The following is a 17,218-nucleotide window of genomic DNA, read 5'->3' as shown; positions in this document are numbered from 1 at the left end:
ATGAGCTCATCTTAACTTGGTTCAATCAGTAAAAGACCCTGTTTCCAAATAAGGTCACATCCTGAGATACTGGGGGTTAGAACTTTGACATGCTGTTTTTTGTTTTTTTTTGTTTTTTGTTTTTTGTTTTTTTAAATGTAGTCTATCTCTGTCACCCAGGCTGGAGTGCAATGACGTGATCTTGGCTCACTGCAACCTCTGCCTCCTGGGTTCAAGCGATTCTCCTGCCTCAGCCTCCCGAGTAGCTAGGGTTACAGGTGCCTGCCACCATGCCTGGCTAATTTTTTTTTTTTTTTTTGTATTTTTAGTAGAGATGGGGTTTCACCATGTTGGTCAGACTGGTCTTGAACTCCTGACCTCAAGCAATCCACCCGCCTCGGTCTCCCAAACTGCTGGGATTACAGGTATGAGCCATCATGACCAGCCCAACATGCTTTTTTGGGGAAATAAAATTCAGCCCATAACAGAAGGTCATGGGCCTTTCCACTCACTCTCCAGGAACCCTGGCGTTGCCCTGTGAACAAGCCCAAGCTAATTTGCTGGGTGGTGAGTGGCATATGACCCTGTGACCCCTGCTTCCTGCCTGACAGTCAGCTAAGCCCCCAAAGCAGAACCACCCAGTGAACCTACAGCTGACTGCGGACACACCAGGGAGCCCTGCCAGGGCCACAACCTCCCAGATGAGCCCAGCTACTTTGGTGACAGAATCATGAGCTAAATACATGGTTGTCTTAAGCCACTTGATGTTGAAGTGGTTTGTTAGGCAACAAGAGATAATTGATACCCGGAGGCTCAGAGAGATTAGGAGTCTTGTACAGGTCACACAACTATGGGTGGAACGTAGGGAGCCTGATGGTCTCATCGCCACACCAAAGGGACAGGATATGTCCCAAGATATCAGGTTCTGCCAAAATGTCCCTGAGACAAGGGCTGCCCTGGGTGGGACCTCTGGAATTCAGTGATCCAGGGGACAAGATGGGAAGAGCCTTGCCTCAGCTTCGTCATTTGCTGTGAGCCCCCGGGAGAAGTCACTCCACCTTGCTAAGCCTCGGCTTTCTCATCTGTAGAATGGGGTGGTAACATGCCTGCCTCGCAAAGTCATGAGGAGCTGCTGAGGTTCTGAACAAGACAGCCTCTTGTGAGGTGCATAGTCTCTCTTCTTATTGTAGTAGTGTCACAAATCCCCTGTCTTTCACTGAGGCCCTTTGAGCCATTGCTCCCTGTGAGGCATTCATACATAGTACAAACTGTCCTTGGAGTCAGCTGGCCTGGGTTCCAATCCCACCGCTCGGTGAAGGTGGGTGAGTCACTTTCCTCTCTGAGACATGGGGGTGCACCTTCTTCACGGAGTGGGTGGTGGGGAGGAAGTGAGCTTAGGTGGAGGGGAGCCTGTGGAAGGGACTTGGTTACGGCTCAGCTTTCCTCCCTTCCTGGTGCCCTGGCTTCTGCCTGTCCTCACCAACAAGGCAAGGCAGATCAGCCCTGAAGGCGCTCCGGCAGGCAGAGTGGAGTGACTGGGGACAGCCCCGTAGGAAGCTCTTCTCTTCTCCCCATGCAAACCAGGTAAGTACAAGCAGCATCCCATCACGTAGACCTGGGCATTCATCTTCTGGACAATCCGCATCTTCACCTGGAGTTCCTTGGAGAAGAGGCAGGACGATGATGGGAAGCAGGGACGGGCAGGCAGAGGCGGCTGGAGAGTGAAAGGTGCGGGGCTGGCTCCTCCCACTGCAGCCAGGACAGGCCAGGACACTGCTCTGCGCCAGTTCTGATGAGATTGTTCCCATTTTACAGAAAGGCAGATTGAGGCTTGAAGGGATAGAAAATGTATCCAGTCAAGAGATATTTATGAATAGACTATATGCCAGGAACTGGGGATACCCAGTCTTTGTCTTCATGGAGCCTTCATGCCTTCTCCCTGGAGTGTGGGGACAGAGCCAAGTACCAGGTCATTAACAACACAGGGCAGAGGAAGTACAGTGCTGTGTGTTCATATACCAGAATGACGAACCCAGACTTGGGCACCAATGAAGGCTTCCTGGAGGAAGCTGCGTCCTGAAGGAGAAGGGGAGGCTATGAAGGTGTAGCAGGTGCAGGAGGAGTGTTTAGGCAGCGAGGGAGCCACAGCTCGACACACCTAAGGAACTGAAAAGTTGGTTCCGCTGAGACCTGAGGTGCAGTGTGGAGGCAGTGGCATGAGATAAAAACGCAGAAGTCATTGAGACCCTAAAGGACCTGGAAGGCTGGGTGAAGTAACTTCAACTTCATTCTGGAGGCAACAAGCAATGCTTCAGGCAACTATTGCTGCGGTAAAGCTGTGAAACAAACCTCTCGCACTCCATGGCTTTGCATGACAGTTACTTGGTGTCAGCTGGGAGTCAGTTGACCTGTACCAGGGCCAGCACAACCTGGCTCCAGGCCACACGTGGGCTCAAGTCAGTTCCACGTGTCTCTCAACCTGCTGGAACCAGTGGGCTCGCTGGGGCTTGCTCTTCCCAGGGAGGCAGAGAAGCACAGGGAGGTCCCCTCGGACAGGAACTACAAGCCTGCACTGGCCTCGCTCTTGACAACATCCCCAGGGACAACAAAAGTCACGTGGCTGGGCCGGACGTCAATAGGACAAGAAAACATACACCACCAGCAGTTGGAGAGGGACCAGCCGGGGACAGAATAGTTCCTATTTATCGCAGGGTTTTGCAATTCCAAGTGCATAAATGCTGTCCTGAGTTGGGAGAAATCTGTTTCATAACAACGATGATGTCGGGATGATGGTTTTAGAGGTACTGCTGTGGCCAAGCCCTTGGCAAACATCATCTTATTAAAACACGATCATGCACGATGGGTATTATTCTATTGAATGGATGAGCAGACAGGTTAACATGGGGAATGTGACTTGCCCACATCCACATAGTTCACGGAGGCAGGGTGAGGAAGCATTCCGTGACCGCACCGCAGGATGGCTGCATTCGAACTCCGGCCTCTTTCTGTTACCCTGTGCGGCCCCCTCCCAAGCACCCCCTCTGCTCTACTACAAGGGTGGGCAAGGGAGCAGCATCAGGCAATGTCATGCTGCTCAGTGCTCCAAAGCCTCTGACTGGGACTCTAGCTCTGGAGCAGGCCAGAGCAGTCCTGTCGCATCCTTACTCAGGGAAGGCAGGGAGGGTGACTGGCGCTGGTGCCATCATCTCCTGGCGATGCCTCCAGGGCAGAGCAAGTCAGTTGACATTTGCTGATGCCTTCTGAGCAGGGGTGAGCTCCTTCTCTCCTTCCTCCCTGCTCTCTCTGCCTCCCCTCCACCCTCAGCCCTGCAGCCAGCAAGAGCTTTCTAAGGAGCAAATGACAGCCACGTCTCTCCCCTGCTTACAAAATATCATCTAGATAATACATTTCCATAGTAAAAAAAAATCCAAGAGTGTGAAAAGATTTATAAAACCTTCCTCCCGTCGCTTTCTGCCATCTGCCTAACGCCACTCTCTCCACACACACAGGTAAGCACTGTTTCTGTTTTTCTTGTTTTCTTCAGAATTTCTTTATGCATATGCAAGCAAAAAATGAGTACATGTTCTCTTACCCAGCCATTTTTTAAACACACATTTTTTATACACATACTAGCATATTTCACACACTGTTCTGCAAGCTCCCCCCCGCCCCATTTAATATATCTTGGCATTTTTTTTTATGTCGTTACACAGAATGCTTCCTCGTTCTTAATACGGCTACAGAATGTTCCACTGTCCCTGTGCCGATGGATATGTGGGGCTCACAGCCCTTTGCTGCACCGGACAAGCCTCTAGTGAATAACTTCTACACTTGGCCAGCACAGGAGGTTTAGCTGCAGGATAGATTCTCAAAAGCAGGATTGCTCAATCAAAAGAATGTGAGATTGTAATTTTGATAGTGACTGCCAAATTACACAGTGGAATCTGTTAAATGCCCATCAGCAGTGCGTGGCAGCCCGTGTCCCCTTAGCCCGGCTAGCAGTGTGCTATCAACCTTGTAGATCTTTACCAAGTGGATAAATATAAAACGGTCTTCTGTTATTAAAAACCTTTCATTGTAATTCCCATTCCCTCCAGGATAAAGTTCGGCTTCCTTGGGTGGACATGGGAGTGGGCACAGCCTTGCCCTTCCTCAAGGACCCTTGTCAGCTGGTGGGGTGTGGACCTGGGCACAGCTCATGTTTCTGGACTTCAGTTGCTTAGCAGTGAAATGGGGCAAAAGCATTCCCTCTGACCAGTGCTCGAAAGATTCCCGAGAATGCACAGATTCTCGCCCAGGCAAGGCAGGCGCTCCATACACACGAACACACGTTGATACCTCCTGGTCTCCAAAGGGAAGGAGAGAGAAGCGAGGGCTCAGAGAACCTTGGCAGGGGGTGGGGGTCCCTCTCCCCTCGCTCTCCTCATGCCTTCAGCCCCTCATCTGTGTCACGCACTGCCACCTTGGCACGCTAAATGACTGCACATCCTCACAGACCTCAGCCTACCTGCTGTGCCCAAGCTAACAAAGAGCATCTCATTAATGCTCAGCAAAGCTCATTAAGACCGTGAGTTGTGCATCAGTGGCAAAGGAAGGTCAAGGTTCTTTTCGTGGGAGTTAGTGCCTCTGAGACCCTGTGCCGCCAGTATTCACAAATAAGATGAAGGGGGATTTATTTGGAGGTAAGCAAGCAACCGGTTGTGTGGCCAGAGTTCCCGGAAACTCCCAAACACTCGGAGCCTTCCCCCAGCCTGGCCATGGTCCCGCTCCTGGAGGAAGAACTACCACCTGCCGAGAGCTGGACAGATCAGGCACTGCACAGGGCCAGACAAGGGCCAGACACGTTAGCTTTGATGAGGAGATGCAGACCTGAAGTTGAGAATGCCATCCCCAGGGGTGACCCTGGCCAGAGGCCGGTGGGGAGGGAAGCTGCCTGGCAGCATGGTGGGTGTGTGCTCTTTCCCCTCTCTGGGCCTCTGAGTGCTCATCTGTGAAATGGAACTCCACTCGCAGGAGCATGAGGGTTACATCAGAGGTGTACGTGTGCCACGGAGCCCTCGCCACCCTGGGGGAGATGACAGTGACATAGGGCCAGACTTCTCCAGCCTGGACCTGCCTGCCCAAAACCCCCACAACACCCTGAAAAGACAGAGGCCAGGGGAAGGAAGAGGAGCTGTACCACAAAAGTAGACGGGTGGTGGGGGGAGGGTTTCTTTACAAATGGGCATTATTATTTATTTATTTATTTACTGCGACAGTCTCGTTCTGTCTCCCAGGCCCAATCTCGGCTCACGGCAATCTCCACCTCCCAGGTTCAAGTGATTCTTGTGCCTCAGCCTCCCAAGTAGCTGGGATGACAGATGTGCACCACCATGCCCGGCTAATTTTTGTATTTTTAGTAGAGACGGGGATTCACCACGTTGGCCAGGTTGGTTTTGGACTCTTGGCCTCATGTGATCTCCCCGCCTCGGCCTCCCAGAGTGCTGGGATTATAGGCTCAACCACTGCACCTGGCCAAATGGGCATTATTTGAACTGCATGCAAATGATATGCAAATGATTCTATCTCCATATTAAAACTAAGCTTTTGGGAAGGTCTCGGGACAAGTACTTGGAGATGTAGATCCTTTTTCTAAGCACCATCTGGGGCATCCTGTCAATTTGCCAGCCCCCTCCCCTCCCCTCCACTCCTGGGCCTCCTCCCACCACCCTGCCCCATTTCCCCTGCATGGGTGGTCATTTGGACGAGGACTGACCTTGCAGATGTGGCCTCCTGCACACCTGGGGACTACCGCAAGTGGATCCCAGGTCAGAGCCCGGCCTGTGCCCTGACCAGACCCTTCAGGGCTGTGTGCTTCAGGCCGTGGTCCTTCCCCTCAGCCACTGCGCTCTTGGCTAGGCCTCCAAGGGTCCGGGTTTTCCAGATGTTGGACGGGAAGATGCTCAGGTATGAAGCATTGTACAAACACAAGGGTTCTCATTCCGGATTTTCTAAGCACAGGCCTCTTGATCTGACCACCAACCTCAGACAACCCTGTAACCACCATCAGCCTTTGTTAGACTGTATTGAGAGGCTGTGAATCTGGTTGAAGGGTTGGTTCTTCTGGTTGAAGAAACACCCTGGGGACAGGCGGGTGGGGCTCGGCGCCTGGCTCCACCATTCAGTAGCTGTGTGATCCAGGCAAGTCAATCTCAGATCCTTGGCTGCCCCGTGTGCAAAATGGGTGTGACAGCACCTACTCCTTATGGTTAACAAGTGAGCTCACACATGGGAACCCTGCTGTGTCCCTGGAAAGATGTTGAAGTCCTAACTCCCAGTACCTGTGAATGCGAGATTTGGAAATAGACTCTTTGCAGATGATCAAGTTAAGATGAAGTCATGAAGGGGGGGGTGGCTAATCCAGTATGCTTGGTGCTTCTCTTAGAAAGAAGGTGACGTAAACAGAGAAACAGACTAAGAAAGTCACGTGAGGGCAGAGGCAGAGGCTGGAGTGACACCTCTTGGAGACAAGGAACAGGAAGGCTAGTTTGCTACCAACTAGCAGAAGCCTTCTAGGAGAGCAGGAGACAGACTCTCCCTGAAAGCCTGCAGGAGGAACCGACGCTGCCAATACTGTGCTTTTGGACATCCAGCCTCCAGAACTGTAAGAATAAACTGCTGTTGTGGAAGTCACACAGTGCGTGGAGCTTTTTCATGGCAGCCCCGGACACAGACACAAACCCTGAGGAAAGCCTCTGGCAGTCAGTGCCGCCCGCTAGGCTCACTCATTGCTTGTCTGATGTCTTTCTTCACTATGCATTGTGGGCCAAGGTCTGACAGTCCCTCAACAAACACTTGCTAAGTGGAGTATGGTGTACGTCTATCTTGCATCCCCAGGCCCCCAGTTAATATTTACAGAAGGCCAGGAGGGCTGGCCTGGAAACCCCCTTTGATGTCTTTCCCACCCTCAGGGATTCATTCCAGCTCAGTCTGAGTCCACACTCATAAAGCCCACTGGCAATGTCAGTCTCCAGGGAAAGAGCTCAGTGACCAGCACAATACTCGGCACACCAAAGGCATCCTCAAGACGCCTGCTCTGCGGAGCCAGTTGGATCCCTTAAAGAAAGAAGCATCTCTTGAACCTCACCTCCCCCAGAGCGCCCTGTGACCTGTTCCAGGATGGTCAGGCACCCTCAGCCCACCCACCTCTCCCTCTGGCGCCAGCCCCAGCCTTTGTGCCAGGTTCAGGCTAGGCAGTGTGCAAGGTCGCTTCAACTTTAGAAATGTGGAGACAGCACTGCTTAAAATGCTCGTGTTAACAGCGGTGGTCTGCAATCCTATGTCACTTTAATAGGAACCCTCTGCCATGAGCAAGGCGGCAGGTATGGCAGCTCCTCCCCACAGGGGCGACCCCCCAAAACATCCACTCAGAGTCAGGTGGGAAACACGGGGGCTTAGATCCATGAGGAAAGCTGCGCAGAGCCCCACAGAAACCAAAGAGGGCCTTCGAGGGGCCCCTTGAGGCTGGGGTCAGGGGTAGGACATGCAGAAGCCCAAGCCGGGTCCCTCTGTCTTCTCTGGCCAGGATCAAAAGGCCCAGGGAGGGCCACAGGGCCATTCAGCACTGGCTGCTATAAAGCTGAAGGGGAGGGTTGCGGGGGAGAGGGGTGTAGGGGGTGTGAGGCCCCCACCCTGGATCCACTGTGCTCTTCCTGCCTGATCCCCGAGGGCAGCATGGAGCTCAGAGGCAGCTCTGGTTCTGCTACTGATCCAGTGGCAGGGCAGCCACTGTGTCCTGGCGCCTCAGTTCTCTCATCGGTAGAATGTGGGTCACCCTGTAACATCCACACTGGAAGGTGGTGAGCACTGAGGCAGTGTGAGCGGGAGACTCCCTACAAAAATAACCTGACCCCCATGGTGACCGGGCATGGGAGGAGGGCTGGTCTCTTCTGCCACTGGGCAAAACGCCGAGTGTGGCTGCCAGCAGACGGCCTATGGGGTGGCGGCCGTCTCCAACTCCCAGCTCCGCAAAGGCAGTGCGGTCCACGCCATTTGTGTGGGTGTCAGCCTCCACGCTGGCCCACAGGGCGCCCTGGGCCCAGGCCTGGGGACACAGCTAGCTGGAGCCGAGCTGGGAAGCAGTTCCTGTCCCCCACCCACGGGACCAAAGGTGCAAGTGTCCAGAGCCCGGCCTGGGCTATAGGGAGGCCCCTGCAGGCAGGGGAATCTTATAGCCGCTCCGCAGGAGCACGAGGCAGGCACCCAGCCCCAGGGCCCCCGCCAGCAGCACGGCACCCAGGGCCTTGAGGAAGGAAGTCCGGGTCCGGGTGAAGGAGCCGGGCGCCATGATGCCCAGCAGGGCGGTGCTGACGGTCAGTGTGTAGAGGATGGACACGCCCGTGTTGAGTGCCACGATCTTGCCGAACTTGGCAAACGGGGCGATGATGCAGAAGAAGAGGGGCACTGTGGCGATGACCGTGGTGAGGGCACTGGAGACGATGGCCACGCCCACGTGCCGCACGGCCTCCAGCGTACGCCACTGGCGCTGCGTTCGGGCGTCCTGGGGGCGAGAGGAGAGCTGGGAGCCCAGCCCGCCCGCGGGACCCCTCTGGCCAGCACCTGGGGAATCGCGCACCCCCGCCCCAGGCCAGGTTCCTGCTCTGTCACTGGGATGAGAGCTGCAAGCGGCCTCACAGGGTTGGGAGGGTACGCACCGGTGGGTGCTGCTATGTCAATAGGATGCGAGGGTCTGCACAGTGGGTCCTCATAAATGGGAGCCCTGCTTGGAACTCATTTTGTTCCTCTGACCACAGGCAGTTGAATGTGTAACTGATTTGATTTTTACATATTTGTGAATGTTTTCACACCAACACCAATTCCAAACTAAAGAAAAAACCTTTACTAGGCCCAGAGCTGGTTTTGGCACTGAGTATGTGAGCATGTCCTCACCAAGCCACCGGGGGCTGGAGCAGACTTGTGGTCTCTGAGTCATGGCTGGAAGGAGAATGAGCCATAGCTTGGGGCAACATGAAGCAGGAGGGCCCCCTTGGGATCCTGCATCTGGCCCAACCCTCTCATTGCTCACTTGGGGAGACTGAGGCTGGGGGGTGTGGACCTTAGAACTAGAGTCCCTGGGGCTTGGGGATCAGCTTTGGGAAACCTTAGTTTCTAGAACATAGCCTGCATCGGGGGGCCTGGTGCTGGGATGTCCAGCTGCCCTTGAGGGTCCCTCAGCTGCACCCAGGTGGGAGAAGACCTGATGTGGTGGGAGGTGGGTAAGGTGGGCAGGGTGCTCACCTCGGCCTGGTGCGGGGGCAGGTTCTCTCCAGCCAGCAGGTAGCCCTCCACCAGGTGGACACAGTAGTCCACGGAGGAGCCAACGAGGATGGACAGGGAGATGGCTTCCACGGCGCCCATCTCCCAGCCACTCCAGTACATGATGGTCACCACCAGGCATACGATGCCTGCAAGGGGACAGCAGGGGAGGCAGCTCAGACCTCCCACCCTGGAGGCCTTAGGGGAACAGGGAGGTCTGGAGTCTAGCCCCCACCCTCAGGTGACAGGAGAGACAAGGCACACTGAGGGGACCCCCGAGGGAGGGGACAGGTGCAGCAACACATCACTGAGCTGAGGGCTACTACCTGGGTACCCTGGCTCTGCTCAGGAGCACAGACATGCGGGAGAGACAGTCCTATGAGCCACTGTCCCAGATGGCACCTGGCAGAAGGTCTTGTGACCTGGGGTGGGGGTGGGGGAAGCCTCCACCGAGATGTGACAGTGAAGGCTTCAGAGACACTTGCTACCTGGAGGCCAACGAGGGAGACTCTGCCTGCTCCCATCCCTACCGGCCGGATGCCTGTCAGCCCCTCGCCCACGTACCCAAGATGCTGAGGAGCACGGGCAGCAGGAGCAGGATGTGGGTGGTGAACACGGCCACCGCAGCCACGCAGATGAGCAGGGATAGCACCAGGCCGCACAGGGCGCTCTGCACCCCTGCAAGGGAGGACAGGGCCTCAGTGCGCTGCTCTGTGGGCGCTCACAGCAAGCTGTGCTGCTGGGGTGAGCCCTTGACCTTTCTGAGACTCCAATTCCCTGTCTGTAAAATGCGGTCATAACAGGACCTTACCCCACCTGCCTTGTTTGGAGTTGAAGAGAACACAGGTCAGGCCCTCAGCCCAGAGCCCAGGCACCCAGGAGAGGCTGGTAACTGGCAGCTGCCATCATGGTCATGACTGTTACTTTTTAGGTGGCCAAAGTCCAGATTAGAGAATGTAGCCAGATGCCCCCGAAGGAGAGGACCCAAACTCCAGCCTCTGATCAGTGTCCTGGCCACTGAGGCACCCGGTTTCCCCAGGGCTCTTGGCCAGGACAGAGAGTATGGCTCAGACTGGCCGCTCTGTGCCCTCTCCTCCCAGGTCCCTCTGCCTCCTGCCCACCCAGGGTGGAGGGGACGAGGCTGCTGCTTGCCTACGATTTCCATGAAGATCTGCTTCCAGTGCTCGCAGGTCTGGAAGCCCCGGCGCAGGGCTGAGCCCTCGGGGAAGGCCTGCAGCTGCTGCTGGAGGAAGCTCTCCCAGCGCAGGTAGTCTGAGTAGGTCTGGAAGGAGGATTTGCCCTTGTACGTGGTCTGTGGGGAGAGACGTGAGTCAGTGAGGCAGGCAGGGGCTGTGGCCACCTTCCCATGCATGGCTGGTCTGTTCTGTGGCCACCAATGGAGTGTTGCGTCTGTCGGGGAGGGTATGAACGATTCAATCCAAAATGAGTCCCCACCAGCTTCTGGAGGTATTATGTGTGACAGCAGCACTGGTCCACATGCAACCACAGTCCCTGCCCACCAGAACCCCCTTCAGCTCCCAGGGTCCCCCACACTCTTGTGTCCATGCAGAGCGCGTGCTATTCCCTCTGCCTGCTCAGCCAGTTCCTGCTCATCCTTCAGGACTTTCTGGGGTTCCGTCTCCTCCAGGAAGCCTTCCTTGATGCCCCAAGGTGGGCCTCCGTTGGGGTCTCCAAACCCTCAGTGCTTCCCCTACTCTTGTCACTGCCTGGCAACCTGCCTGGCCCTGGCAGGTGGGACTGTGAATTGCAAGGTCAGGAGCAGCCTGGCTGGCCCACAGTGCCCAGCCCCGAGGGGTGCTCATGGATGATGAATGAGAGAAACAGGCACTCGCCCTGCTCTAAAAGGTTCTTAAGGTATCTGCTCATCAATTCTGCTCCTGCCAAGTACAAGCCAGTTCCCAGGAGGCCTGCGTGTGCGTGCGCAGGTGCACGCGTGTCTGAGTGCTGGTGGGGTCAGCTTGGAAGTGGGCGCCCTGCTGCGTGGTGAGCCTGAGTGGGGACTTCTCTCCTGCCTGGAACTGCCTGGGGCTTCAGCCTGCAGAGGGAGGTGAGTTCGGACACATGCTGCAACATGGTGAACCTCGCACTGAGTAAAATGAACCAGTCACTGGCTGGGCGCGGTGGCTCACGCCTATAATCCCCACACTTTGGGAGGCCGAGGTGGGCAGATCACCTGAGGTCAGGAGTTCAAGACCAGCCTGGCCAACATGGAGAAACCCCTCTCTACTAAAAATACAAAAAATTAGCCGGGTGTGGTGCCGCACGCCCGTAATCCCAAGGCTAAGGCAGGAGTATGGGTTGAACCCAGGAGGCGGAGGTTGCAGTGGGCCGGGATGGCTCCACCGCACTCCAGCCTGGGCGACAGAGCGAAACTCCATTTCAAAAAAAAAAAAAAAAAAAGAACCAGTCACCAAAGGGCAAACACCGTATGATTCCATTCACATGAGGCCCCTAGAGTTGTTAAATTCATTGAGAAAGTAGAATGGTGGGTGCCAGTGACTGTGGGAAGGGGAGAGGGGAGTTAGTGTTTACTAGGGGTAGACTTCAGTTTGGAAAGACGAAAAAAGTTCTGGAAGTATATAGTGGTAATGGTTGCATAACAGTGTAAACATACTTAATGCCACAGGGTTGTATGCTTAAAAATGGTTCAGGCCAGTCGCGGTGGCTCATGCCTTGTAATGCCAGCACTTTGGGAGGCCGAGGTGGGTGGATCACCTGAGGTCAGGAGTTCGAGACCCGCCTGGCCAATATGGTGAAACCCCCTCTCTACCAAAAAAACAAAAAACAAAAACAAAAATTTAGTTAGGCATGATGGTGGGTGCCTGTAGTCCCAGGTACTACAGGCACCCACCTGTAGGCTGAGGTGGGAGAATTGCTTGAACCTGGGAGGCGGAGGTTGCAGTGAGCCAAGACCGTGCCATTGCCCTCCAGCCTGGGTGATAGAGTGAGACCCTGACTCAAAACAAACAAACAAACAAAAAAAACCTGTTAAGATGGTTAATTTTACCTTATGTATATTTCACCACTGTAAAAAAAATGCAACCTAAAAAAGACCCATCTGGGTCTTTGAACTGGTGTCTGCATTTGATTGGGGGCCTGTTGAGGGCTCTGAGGCCCCCTTGGCTGGTGGCTGGTTTCGTTGCTTGTGCAATGAGTAACACAAATAAATAGTGGGAACGAAGTCAAGGTGGGGGGCCAGAGGAGAGTCACCTCCCCACTTAAGGTGTCACATTGATTCTTAGTCCCCAGACTTTCCCATGTGTTCTTACCTCCACACCTGCCAGAGGGGCACAGGGATCTTGAACCCTCTTCTACAGATAAGGCCAGAGGGGACGAGTAACTTGCTCAGGGACACAGAGCACACCAGGATCCTGGCAAGGACTGAGCCCAGGTCTCTGCACGGAGGCAGCAGGGACCGGCTTGCCAAGCTGGGGAAAGCCATGTGCCAGGGCCGAGAGTCCCCACAGGGCTCAGGTCAGGAGTGTGTGCATGTGTGCGTATGTGCACGCGTGTGCCTATGCTTCCTTGGGCAGAGCTCAGCGAGCGTCCAGGGGTGACAGAGGCAGCAGGGAGGTATGGGGGATGGCTGGTCCCCTGGCCACCCTGAGGGAGGCTGCCAGGGTCTGGGGCCCCAACCTGGCCTCCCACAGTGGCAGAGGGGGGCATTCTGGACTTCCACCGGCCCCTACAGACCAGAGACTAAAAAATACTGTGGATCCCCGGCTGGTGGAGAAGGAGGGAAGGGAAAGGGTAGGTGGAAGGGAACTGGCAGGCCACCCATGGGAAGAAAGGGCAGCGCTCTGCAGTCAGGGGGCCTGGTTTAGCACTTGACACTGACACCCACTAACTGTGTGACCTCAGGCAAGTCACTCCACCTCTCTGGGCCTCAGCATCTCCCCCCGATCTGGGAAGAGGGCTGAGATCAGAGGTGGCACACCCAGGGCAAGTATGCAGCACGGCACCCAGCGAGGCTGCCTGGGCTCACCGACTCAAAAGCCATGGAGATCCACTGCACGCGGCCCTCCCTGACGCCCACGGCCCCGTGGGACAGCTGCCCCGGGAGCAGGTTGGGCTCCGGCAGCTCCTTGCACTCAGGGTGCAACATCTGCAGGAAGGAGGAGATGCTGTAGCCTGTGGGGAGAGGCAAGAAAGGGAGTGGGTGGTGGCCCTGGAAGAGCCTGTCCCCCTGCATCACACCTGTGCCCACGCGCTCACCTACCTCTGAGGCTTAGAGTGTTTGTAACCATTGGCAACGGCATTGGGAAACCTACAACATGCATTTGCCATCGGGGTAGAACATGACGTGTGGGCCCCTCTCAGGGACGCCCCTGTGGTGACCTCATCCACATTGGCTGTGGGCCAGTCCCTGGCCCTACCCCCCAGTTTTGGAAAGGCTATTCCTGCAGATGTGCCCCACATCCCACACACGCACACCTCTGCACCAGTCCTGTTCACACACAAGCCTGCTCACATCCAAAAACCCTCGACTGCCGACACACACCCCACCCTGGTGTGGACACACTCAGCACAGACACACAGCACAGACACTCAGCAAAACACCCCCACATGCCAGACACTGTGTCCTTCAGCTGTCTACCTTGGACCAGCCTCTGTGCCTCCCCAGTCAGTCCATTCTCCCTTGGAGGAACAGCTCCCCACACCCCACGCACCTGAAGGCAGGCACTGGGCCCCGCCTGGCTTCACCAGCTCGGAGTTGGCTGCGATGGCCTTGCAGAGGCGACACAGGTGTCCAATTTCCTTGAAGAGGTCAAAGCTGCTGTCGTAGACAACGCTGCCCTTTCCCAAGGAGACATAAGCCGGCCCAGGCCGCTCAGTGAGACAGGGACTCAGTCCTGCATGCTCACCCCCAACCCCAGGGAAGAACTTCCAGCAGCTCCCTGCTACCCGTCACCCTCACGTTGCCAGCCTCCAACTGCTCACTCACTGCCCCACCCTAACCCTCTGTCCTGCCCCCGCCAGCATCTTCTGCTTCCATCACTGCACACCCCACACAGGCCCCTCCGCCTCACCTCCTCCCCTTCCCCCACCACCTTCTCACCTGAACTTCTTGCTTTTCTCCCCACCCTCCCAGCCAGCCATATCCTCACTGTCCTGCAGGACCTGCCTGGTCCCCCAGCCCCTGCTCCCAGCGCCTGCAGATGCCCAGTGTGGACTGAACACACAGATCTCCTCCGACTCCACCTTGCTCCCGACTTACTCCACGGCTGCCATTCCCGTGTACCCCGCCGGGCTGTGACTAATTTATTAAAGGCAAGGGACACCCGCCCGTCCTTCCTCCCAGGAATCCTTAGCACCCACTATGTGCCGAACAGTCCCAGCTCAACCAGTGCCTTCAAACACTGAAGAGCCCCACACTGGACAGGAGTGCATGTGAGGGAGGGAAGCCTCAGAGAGGAGAAAGCCACAGCCCAGCTCAGAGTGAGGGGGAGGGCAAGGAGGTGCCCACCTGGACTGCCCTCTCTCCATTCGAGTCCCTCACAGGCACCCAGCTTGGACCCTAAACCCAGATTCCTGGGTGAGTCTAAGAGGTCAATGCCGCTGAGTCCTCAAGAAAAACAGGACCCCCAGGAGTCCATGGGGGATCTGTCTGGGCTAGAGGAGCCATCAAGGAGCCAAGAGGGGGTGTGAGGAGCTGGACGTGGTTCCCTGGACAGGTGCTTATTTGCAAGACTGTTGCAGCTGGGGCCCTCGGCATCTGCCCAACGCATGCCCCGTACCGGGTCTCCAATGACGTGGTTGTCCACCTGCCGAGTGCGGTTGACGCCTATAATGCCAAAGACCACGAAGACCATGGCCCCAGTATCCACCAGTGGCCGCACCGCTGGCTTCCCGCAGCCTGTGTTCACGCAGGGGTTGAAGCCGAAGGTGGCCGAGAGACGGGCCTTGGGCACTGCGAACAGGGAGTCAGAGCTGTAAGGGAAGGCGGGGCCCAGCTCCTGAGGTCCCCACCTGTGTGCCCCTGCTGTACCTTTCTCACTAGGCACGAAGAAGAAGCCTTTGGTAGGCCCATCGGGGCTGGAGCTGAGCAGGCAGCCAGGGGGTGCCATGCACACGCGCCCGTGGAAGGGGGGCTTGTGGGACTGAGCGAAGTACAGCTTCCTGTGGAGGCAACGGAGGCCGGGCTGAGGCCAGAAAGGCCAGGAGGAGTCAGGGGAGGTGAAGCCAGTGGGCCGGGGCTGGGGGTGGGGTGTCGTGGGGTCTGGACTTGGGCTCTGCTCCCGCATGGGGATTTGTTCTCAGGTTGAGGGCTGAGGGAATTGCCCTAGGCTGGAGGTCTGGAGGCTGTTCTAGCCCCGCCCCTGCCAAGGCTGACTATGGGAATCTAGTCAAGGCCCTTCCCCTCTGCCGCTCAGTCTCCCCATAGGAGTCATGAAGGGTGGAGAAAACCAGCAGCTTTCAAACTGTCCCCCATTGGGTACAAAGGTTCAGGAGGGGCCCCAGGGACAACCCTAGCGGTCCCCGCTCAGGGGTCCCCAGCCTTGCCTCAACCCCAACAGTTAGGGAGTCTCTACATTCTATAGGAAGGAAGCGCTCTAGGGTCAACAGCTGGCTAACCACTAGACCCAGTGCAGCTCAAAGTTCTTTCCAGAATGTTTCCAGCTCATCCAGGCAGGCTACCCAACCCCTGGTCACTGATGTGTCTATGCAGGTAACACTGCAGGTCAGCATGGGGCTCAGGGGAGGACAGGCAGAGGGCCCCCCCGCCCAAGTCAGGATCCCAGGCTGGAAAGGACCCAGCCAGTGCTGTCCTGCCATTCCCCGGCCTCCAAGCTGCACCCCTCAGCCCCATGCAGAGTTCAGACTCCTCTGGGTGTTTGACACTCCAAAGCTAGCCCCATCAGAGACCAGTCCCCGTGTGTCACTGAGTTCTGTCAGAGACCACAGTCCCCGTGTGTCACTGAGTTCTGTCAGAGACCACAGTCCCCGTGTCACTGAGTTCCATCAGAGACCACAGTCCCTGTGTGTCACCGAGCCCCGTCAGAGACCACAGTCCCTGTGTGTCACCGAGCCCCGTCAGAGACCACAGTCCCCGTGTGTCACTGAGTTCTGTCAGAGACCACAGTCCCTGTGTGTCACCGAGCCCCGTCAGAGACCACAGTCCCTGTGTGTCACCGAGCCCCGTCAGAGACCACAGTCCCCGTGTGTCACTGAGTTCTGTCAGAGACCACAGTCCCTGTGTGTCACCAAGCCCCGTCAGAGACCACAGTCCCTGTGTGTCACCGAGCCCTGTCAGAGACCACAGTCCCTGTGTGTCACCGAGCATGGCCTTGCACCACTGTTCTCCACCACAATGACAGTGGGACTATTTCTTTCAGAGCACGTATCATGGTTTGTAATGACATTGCTGTTTACTTGTTAGCTGCCTGTCTCCTGCTAGATGGCCCGAGGGCAGGAGTCACATCTGTCTTTGTCACTACTATATCCCTAGCACAGTGCCAGCACAGCTGGAGTCCACAGTTTGTTAAATCAGTGAATGGCGGAGGGAGGAGACCTTCAGCTAATATGGCCTCCACAGATAAATGGATATGGGGCTGTGTTTACAACACGGGGAAGGAAACCCCAGAAAAGGTGCCCCTGGATGGCATGGAGACCCCGAGAGCACAGAATGCGGCTTCTGACTCGGCATGTAGTGGGGGCCCGACTTCACACCGGGCGCTAGCAGGGACTGGGCCTGTGGCAAGTGAATACAACAGAGGCCCTCCCCTCACTCTCCTTCCAGTGGAAGGGGCAGGGGCATTAAATAAACATTTTCTGAATTAATGATGTATTTAGAGTGTGGGTGAGTGCCTTGTCAAGGAAGTGCGGCATGTACTCATTCATTCATTCAGCAAGCAGTTATTTGCACCTACTATGCCAGACACCGTGACAGGTGCTGGGGAGGCGGCACCAAAAGAGATGGCCA

General features: G+C 56.1%; 1 protein-coding gene across 1 annotated transcript in view; it reads right to left on the bottom strand.

Moving 5' to 3' along the window:
• Window positions 1–7,256: 7,256 nt before the first annotated feature.
• Window positions 7,257–17,218, bottom strand: part of DISP3 (dispatched RND transporter family member 3) — a 42,089-nt gene continuing 32,127 nt past the window's right edge. The window contains exons 13-20 of the mRNA XM_050789377.1: window positions 15,284–15,414; window positions 15,033–15,205; window positions 13,965–14,091; window positions 13,280–13,425; window positions 10,426–10,585; window positions 9,838–9,951; window positions 9,256–9,422; window positions 7,257–8,518 (exon numbers count right to left, since the gene is read on the bottom strand). Of these exons, the coding sequence (XP_050645334.1) occupies window positions 8,156–8,518; window positions 9,256–9,422; window positions 9,838–9,951; window positions 10,426–10,585; window positions 13,280–13,425; window positions 13,965–14,091; window positions 15,033–15,205; window positions 15,284–15,414 (1,381 nt within the window). The 3' untranslated portion in view covers window positions 7,257–8,155. The remainder of the gene's footprint in view (window positions 8,519–9,255; window positions 9,423–9,837; window positions 9,952–10,425; window positions 10,586–13,279; window positions 13,426–13,964; window positions 14,092–15,032; window positions 15,206–15,283; window positions 15,415–17,218) is intronic.

Source organism: Macaca thibetana, chromosome 1 (genome assembly GCF_024542745.1).
Source record: "Macaca thibetana thibetana isolate TM-01 chromosome 1, ASM2454274v1, whole genome shotgun sequence".
NCBI lineage: Eukaryota > Metazoa > Chordata > Mammalia > Primates > Cercopithecidae > Macaca > Macaca thibetana.
This window is presented reverse-complemented; position numbering and strand designations above follow the sequence as displayed.